Source organism: Notolepis coatsorum, assembly GCF_963971535.1.
Source record: "Notolepis coatsorum genome assembly, chromosome: 7".
NCBI classification, from domain to species: domain Eukaryota; kingdom Metazoa; phylum Chordata; class Actinopteri; order Aulopiformes; family Paralepididae; genus Notolepis; species Notolepis coatsorum.
In genome coordinates this window covers 78,505,072-78,513,535 of record NC_140171.1, presented here as the reverse complement: position 1 = coordinate 78,513,535, position 8,464 = coordinate 78,505,072, and the positions used below count along the sequence as shown (strand labels likewise).

The 8,464-nt window shown below is 47.4% G+C and overlaps 1 protein-coding gene across 1 annotated transcript in view; it reads right to left on the bottom strand.

Annotated features, from left to right (window-relative positions):
- Nucleotides 1-8,464, bottom strand: part of znf827 (zinc finger protein 827) — a 309,120-nt gene that overhangs the window by 122,412 nt on the left and 178,244 nt on the right. The window contains 2 exon segments of the mRNA XM_084319389.1: nt 7,185-7,653; nt 7,996-8,168. Coding sequence (XP_084175515.1) covers nt 7,185-7,653; nt 7,996-8,168 — 642 coding nt within the window.

The window sequence follows — 8,464 nt, the reverse complement described above, 5'->3', positions numbered from 1 at the left end:
CCCCCCCCCCTCCACAAACACACCACTAGAGCAAAAACAAGCATGAGACATGCACCACTCTCTCTCTCACACTCTCTCTCTCTCTCTCTCTCTCACACACACACACACACACACACACACACACACACACACACACACACACACGCGGGTGACCTTTTGAATCGTCACTATAAATATAAATATATATATAGAGTCTATTTCCACTCTGAATCTATGTTATGGAGCCCCACTGAATTATTTAGTGGCTTAATCTGATGGGCAAGAGTTTTTTTTTGTACTCCTCTGGGCAGATGTCTCTGTGATACTAACTGCACTACAGTATCAACAGAAAATAAATGCATCCTTCAACGCTTCCAGTCCAAACAGAACCCCCCCCCCCCCCCCCCCCCTAATAACAATATCTTCATTGTGCACTTGCACTTGGTATCGGGCCAGTGAAGGAGGCTCTGATCTGAGGGTTTTGGGGTGACTGGACAGTCTGGGCTGCATCACTCTTCCCTGCCTGCTGCGTGTGGATATGGAAGTCGGGCAGTGTGTCGACCGGCTCCCTCCCGGTGTGATATGGTATAAGGTAGGCAAGCGGCTGGTTCCGGCCCAGGGGGGTGACTACACTATCAGCTTGTCTCTGTGTTATCACACCCTGCTGACACCTGCTACCAGACACCAAGCGCTCCCTCCAGCCCCATCATACATGCTCTCTCTCTTTTACAAACCTACTCTCCCTCTTTTCTAACCCTATCCTCCCTGTTGTGCCCTCTCTCTCTCTCATCATACCTTCCCCATCTCTCTAGCCATGCTTCTCTCTCCCCCCCCCCTCTCTCCATCTCCCTCCCACTCATTCTCTCCCTCCCCCCTCTCCCCTCTCTCTTTCTCTGCCCCCCTCCTCCCTCTCTATCTCTCTCCCTCTCTCTTTCTCTGCCCCCCCCTCCCCCCTCTCTATCTCTCTCCCTCTCTCTCCCTCCCTCTCTCTCTCCCTCCCCCCCCTCTCTCTCCCTCCCCCTCTCGACTCATCCGTCTCGCTGCCAGGCGCTTGTCCGGTCAGCCTCACCTCTCGCTCCGCGGCCAGGACTGCCGTCAAATAACTTCATTAGCTTTCCACCTCTGTCACGCCGGCCTGCTCCCCCACTAACAATTGGCTGCCGTTTTCTCAGGGAGAAAGAAAAATAAATAAAAAATAAAACATTGCAGGGATACACGGGGCCAGGTTGACATCCCGACAATAGCTGACAGTGTGCCGGACAGCGCTACTTTGATGGCTGCAGTAGGGATGTACTACGGACCAGAGGTCAGAGGTCACACACCCAGGCGGAGGGTCTGAGCTGGAAGAGCTGCTGGGGACATGATGCAGATTCATTGTAGATGTTCTGAATGAGAGGAGACAACTACAGTGAGACAACTACAGTGAGACAACTCTCACAAACTGCTCCATGTCAAATCTGCTCCATTATGAGACAGTGCTTTCAGACATTATGCATAAAGGGTGACACACACACAACCATCATAAAGGTGACACACACACAACCATCATAAAGGTGACACACACACAACCATCATAAAGGTGACACACACACAAGTTACACAACCATCATAAAGGTGATACACACACAACCATCATAAAGGTGACACACACACAACCATCATAAAGGTGACACACACACACAACCATCATAAAGGTGACACACACAACCATCATAAAGGTGACACACACACAACCATCATAAAGGTGATACACACACAACCATCATAAAGGTAATACACACACACACACACACAACCATCATTGTGTTTTATACCTTTTATACTTGACTTGCTTTTTTAATACCAGACGAGCAGCAAATGGGATGCTTTTAAATGTTCCTTTGATGCAGTCAGAGCTTGGTAAAGCTGCATTCTCCCACTATGCTCCCTTTTTATGGAATACGCTGCAAGTAAAACTTTGTCTAGAGGCACTTCCTACTGTGAATGCTTTTAAAGGTATGCTACGATTAGCCCTTTATGAAACATGTAACTGTTTTACCTGATGCTATTGCTGATCTGATTATGCTCCTTGCCACTGCACAAATGGCCTTCTGTATTTATATTTGAATTGTATGTTTTTTGTTTAATGCCCTGTTTTATGTTGAAACTTGTTGTGTGCCGTGTTGGTCAGGACTCCCTGGAAGAAGAGATCTTGTATCTCAAAGGGACATTCCTGGATAAATAAAGGATAAATAAATAAAAAATTTAAAAATCATAAAGGTGACACACACACAACCATCATAAAGGTGACACACACACAACCATCATAAAGGTGATACACACACAACCATCATAAAGGTGATACACACACAACCATCATAAAGGTGATACACACACAACCATCATAAAGGTGATACACACACAACCATCATAAAGGTGATACACACACAACCATCATAAAGGTGATACACACACACACACACACAACCATCATAAAGGTGACACACACAGAACCATCATAAAGGTGACACACACACAACCATCATAAAGGTGACACACAAAACCATCATAAAGGTGATACACACACAACCATCATAAAGGTGATACACACACACTAAGTCAAGGTGATGATAGGATGACTTACTGGAGTAATGGAGATGGACAATATTGCTTTGGGCAGGAACATGGGATGAAAGAAAACACAAATATGCAGAACACAAGAGGATTCTATGGAACAAAACTCTCATAAATAACATTGTGGGTTGTAACCCGTTTGTGCAACATCACCCAAACGCAGTGGCCTTTAAACCCTGCCATGTGTCATCGCCTTTAGAGCAAGAAAAGAGACATAGTATTGAAGACCCCCCCTCTCTCCACGGAGGAGATAAATAAGACAACTGCACCAGCAGCACGGCGACAGATAAGACACCTCCCACAGCCCCCTGCGTGCCAATTATTCACCCCCCGGCCAGGGTCAGCCTCATTGTACCCCTGTGTCACCACAGCGGCAGGAGAGGGGGGGCTGTTTGGAGGATGTGCAGTTGGCCACTGTCATTATTAACTCTGGGTGCAGTGGGCTCGGGGGTGAGGGAGGGGGTGGGGGGTGTGGGGGTAGTGCATTTCAAAGTGCCTTGGTCGACTTTCATCTCCCGAATGAAAATGTGGATCACACTAGATGGCTGACGGTTGTGTCAGCGTGCGAGCGTGGAAATCAAAGGGGATCCGTCTAACACCCAGAGGAAAGAAGGGCAGCCCCCCCCTCCCAAAAAAAGAATGATGTGCTTATTATGTCAGAGGTCAGGAGGAGTTCACTGGCTTGTCATGCCTGGGGAGCTCAAGATGCAACTACCCCCCCCCCCTCCCCCTCTTTCTTTCTTGCTGTCATTTTATCTTTTTATGTCTCCCTCACTAGCTTTTTAGACCCCCTCCACCCCCCCTCTCTCAGGCCTAGTGGGACCAGGGCAGGGAGGCAGCAGTGTAAAGGCAGGAGGGATGAGCTGCTGGTGTGTACACACACACACACACACACACAACTCAATCTGGGCTGGCAGGGAGGTCAAAAGAAATAGAGTCTAGAGGTCCCAGGAGTCAGTGTCTCTCTATCTCCCTCTCTCTCTCCCCCTCTCCCCCTCTCCCCCTCTCCCTCTCTCCCTCTCTCTCTCTCTCTCTCTCTCTCTCTCTCTCTCTCTCTCTCTATCTCTCTCTCTCTCTCTCTCCACTTTCCTAATCAAAAGATCCACTATTCTAGTAAAAAAAAAATTGACTCGTCGATCATTCCACTTGGCCATCCTTTTGAGACGTTCTCAGCCGTTCTTGCTGAGTGATGCCATGACTAGAAGATGTCCGCCATTGACACTGAGGCTGACATTGTGCAGGGAGCCATCTTGGCTCCTCTGGGAGTTGAGTGGAGTCTGGGCTTGATTGCGTAGTCTGGGAGTGAAGTGCGACTGGCACTCGGGGAGGGGAGTCCATGTGGTGGGGGTGGGGTAGTTAACTAAGCCGGCCCAGTCCCCGCACATCCTAGCAGGGTCACAGGATGGCGCTGAGGGCGCTAATCATTTCAAATTATGAATTCCTTTTTAATTATGAATTATGCATACATTTTTAATTAATCTAATGTTATCAGCCCCCCCCCCCCCCCCCCCCCTCGCTCGAGATCTCAATCTAATTACGCAGCATTAAGTGGAAGAGTGGCAGCCGTAGCCTCGACCCCGAAGATGAACCCTGAGCAACCTTTTTCCATCAATCTTGCCATTGTCTTAAAGCAGCTCATCCTTTGACATTTTTGCAACATGGTGACGTGCCTCTAAACACGGCCTTAAGAACCAACCTACCTTACCACAGCATGGGCCTTAAGAACCTACCTACCTTACCACAGCATGGGCCTTAAGAACCTACCTACCTTACCACAGCATGTGACGTGCCTCTAAACACGGCCTTAAGAACCAGCCTAGCCTAGGTGATGGATGTCTCGGAGTCTTGGCCAAGATAGCAGTGACTGTTCTACGTGCACCACAGAGGCCATGGATCAGCTTCTTACCGTCTTCTGTCCGTGGTCTGTCAACATGGCTTAGACGTTGAGTTCATTGCTGGGTTAAGTACTTCTATTCTATTCACATAATATGCTTACTAGTACTACATATATCTATTCTATTCACATTATATGCTTACCACATGTATCTATTGCTATGTCCGCCCATCACAATCACGCAAACTGTCTAACGCGGCCTGTCCCGTCCCCCTGTCTCCCTGTGAGTGGCTGTCTCGTAGTGATGACCGGAGTGTTGGACGTCCCGTGATGACCGGGAGGATGCGACCCTCTCTGCGCCGCCCCATGCCTGAAATAGTTCCGCCATCAGCTCTATTTTTAATCTTTCAAAATGTTCAGTTGCTATTGTATACACTTATCTGTGTTTCATTACACATATGAGTGCATGCTTACCAACTGTTTCGCCTGTTTTCTTGCAACACTATCACCGACATCTAAGAAGGGAGATCCCCCCTTGAACGGCCCTTCTAAGGTTTCTCTCCTCCACATTGCCTGTGGTGCATTTTTTCCTATTGCTAGATTTTAGTGAGTTTTTCCTTACCTTCGCGTGGGGTATGTCTATTGTCTGGGAGTGTTGCATTTATTTTATTTATTTAAAATGTTTTGGACTTTATGGTGTTTTTGTTTCGTTCTTGATTTATTGTGATGTTTCTTCTTGACTTGTTTAAAGACCTGTCCGGCCCATGGGGACATTAACGTGTGTTGTCGGGCCTTACAAATAAATTTGATTTGATTTGATTAAAAGGGACATGTCTTGCTATTCCTTTCACTATTTGGGCAACTTTACACAATTCCTGTGAGTCTATGGAACACATCTGTAAAGTTTTTTTCAAAAAAATTCATTGTTTTGTATTTCTAATCAAGTACTCTAAAGCAGCATTTTTCCACAGATTTCAAGCTGTTTTGGGCTGGGCTCCGCCCATAAGCGCTTTGAGTGACAGTCACCCACAGTCTGACTGGCAGAGAGAGAGAGATATAGAGAGATTGAGGGGGATACTAATTAATTTCGCCGCGGGGGGGCATAATCCCACGGGACAATGCATTGGTAACTTGTTTCAAATGACAATATATACCCATGTGAATATTATTGCACGGATCGTAATATGGGCGCGCGCGTGGGAGTCAAAGATATTTTGACAGTGATATGCGAGTGGAAAAGCTCCAGCCCCGCGCGCGGTCGGGAGGTTGTGTGTGAGTGTGTGTGTGTTTCCCCAAGAGAAGCTCCTGTCCCTCTCTCTCTCTCTCTCTCTCTACCTCTCTATCTCTCTCCCTCTCTCTCACTCGCTCGTTCTCTGCCTCTCTCTGTCGGCACCGGCTTGAGGAAGTGTCTGTATTTCCACTCGCTCTGTTGTTGAGCGAATTGTTGCGCTACAACCATAGAGGGGACGTTACTGCAGATCAGCTCCTTGCTACGTAGGATAGCGAGTCAAATCAGAATAGCTTAGTTCACTGGGGGAGGATATTGTCTCAACTGAATTGGAGCAATCCGCCAAAATGAGAATTAGAGACACAAACCCCATTGATACAAACCCCCATTGCTAGGAAACAATGCTAAACACTGGAAAAGGCCATTTATAAGACACAGGACCTTTAAACACGGCCTTACGAACCAACCTACCTTACCACAGTATGTTTGTTGAGGGAAACCCACCCCGCTTTCACACAGCTGAATAAGTGAGTTATAGAACATTTGAGAATTTCAGGGTCACATTCCACTCATTGAGGAATGTTTCTGTGAGGTATCAGTTGAATAGCATCATTGCGAACACCACATTGTTGATAATAGGGGAGGCTAGAAGGGGCAATGTACAAGTAGCTGACAATAGCATACAATATTTCAATAAGACAGACAAATGGTTTAATGAGGAATCAATAGCCGACTAGTCATGACCTATGCAGCCCAGACAACCAGCTCTGCAGTATCAACTGCAGATACAGTTCGTTTCTGGTTAAATTAGCACAAACACAACCAGTAATGGTTTCCGAATTGGGCTTTTAAACAAGCACTAACCTTAGAACATTTTCAGCTGGTGCCTCAATTTCAACACATAATTTGGTGGTACCAATATTTCAGGACCACAGTTATATTACACAGTAATGAGTAAGTCACCAATCATTCAAATTAAAAGTGTCATTGTGTAATGATTTGGCAGACAAAGAATTCATTGAAAAGCAATGGAGTATAATAGAACAGTATCTCAAATCAATTGAATTATAATTTTTGTACCAATGGGGCTGGCCATGACAGGAAAACTAGCAACAACTTCAGAAATACTAGTCAGGCTGCAGTAACAAATATATTGTTTAATATTGGTATGGGTCTATTACCATGCCCATACCTGTAGCCCCCCTGCCCCATGCTGCTACAACGCCTTAATTTCCCCAAGGGAATCAATAAAGGAATATCTTATCTTATGCAAACAACTTGTTTATCCACAGCATGTGTCCCCTCTTCTTCCTCCTCACTGGCAGAATTGACATTGATACTGTCTACCAAGCATTACGCAAGCAGGTCACACACAAATTCTTCCAACCGTGCAAAAAAATGAATGTGGTTCATTGGATTGTTTTTATTATTGAATAGGCTCTAACAGCTTATTTTACTAAGACCTTGAACTGTAAGTTAACAAAAATGAGTGTGGGTATTTCATACCGTTTACACAGAGTGTGTCCATACCTGACAGCTTCATAAGCAGGTCAGTGGCCGTCTTGGTGGTGATGTCTGGGCTGAAGAGGGAGGCAGCGGTCAGACCACCAGGACTGGACCGGACTCCCACCCCGACCCCGGAGAGGTCAAGGGAGTTGGCACTGCTGCCGGGGCGCTCCCGGCAAATGGAGAAGGGCGAAAGCACCGACAGGTCCCGCTCCTGGGGCTCCTCCTTGACGTGGACGTGGTCGGAGGCGTCTGCCGGCGGTGACGAGTGCAGGGGAGACACCTCAGTCCCCATGAGGTCCGCTGGGCCGATGTCGCCCATCAGGGAGCCCTCGCCCTCTGTGTCGGTGGTGGCCTCCTCCTTCACCTTGAGGTCGGCGCGGGGGAAGTGCTGGTGGCAGCGCATGTGGAGCTTCAGGCTGAAGTGGCGGGAGGAGGTGAAGGGGCAGAGTTCACACTGGAACGTCTCGCCTCGGTCCTGGTGCTGATGGACCTGCACAGAGCAGCTCAGTTAGCATCATGGAGTCACAACTCTCACTCTGGCATGACTCCTCATAGGAGGAACAACTATCTTGTTTTGCTGTAGGCTTCACAGCGCTCCAGAAATACCCACTGGGGGCGAGGTCCTACATCAACCAACATGCAATAAGTGTTTAATTTGTACGACATCGGACAGTGCAGGTAGAGGTGACTTTGACAAACACGTGCACATCCTTTCGTGTCAGCAATTAGTTACACCCCGAGAGCCGTAATGGCCACTGGGGACAGCTAATGTATAAGAGTGTGGGGGTGGGGGTGTGTAGTGAAGTCAAAGGTGATAAAAGGGACATCTCACCTTCATGTGGGACTTGAGATTGTCTTTGCGAGCACAGCGGAAGGGACACAAGGGGCACTGGTGGCTTTTCAAGCCTGTATGGATGACCATGTGTCTCTTCCAGTAGCTCTTGCGTTTGATGACCAGGCCGCACACGGGACACTGGAATGGCTTCCCCCCGTCCTCAGGAGACCCTTAAAGAAGGAAGGGGCCACAGGTCGCTGTTAGCACTTATAAAAGAAAAAACACCCTGGCTCAAGCTCATGTATTCTGCCTAAAAAGGTTCAGTAGTCTTTACTGAAGGGTAAAGGTTAGGCCTTTTAGTTGGAGCTGCTCATAAAAATTCGGAGGAGTTTCAAAAGGGCCTGACTTTCTTTTTTTCCCCCGAGCATGGTGAGAAATTAAATGGACCAGGAATGTGCCTTTATTTCCTTTCAGAGAAGCAGGCCCTATTTAAACATTGCCTGGCATGAGGTTGACTACTACAGGC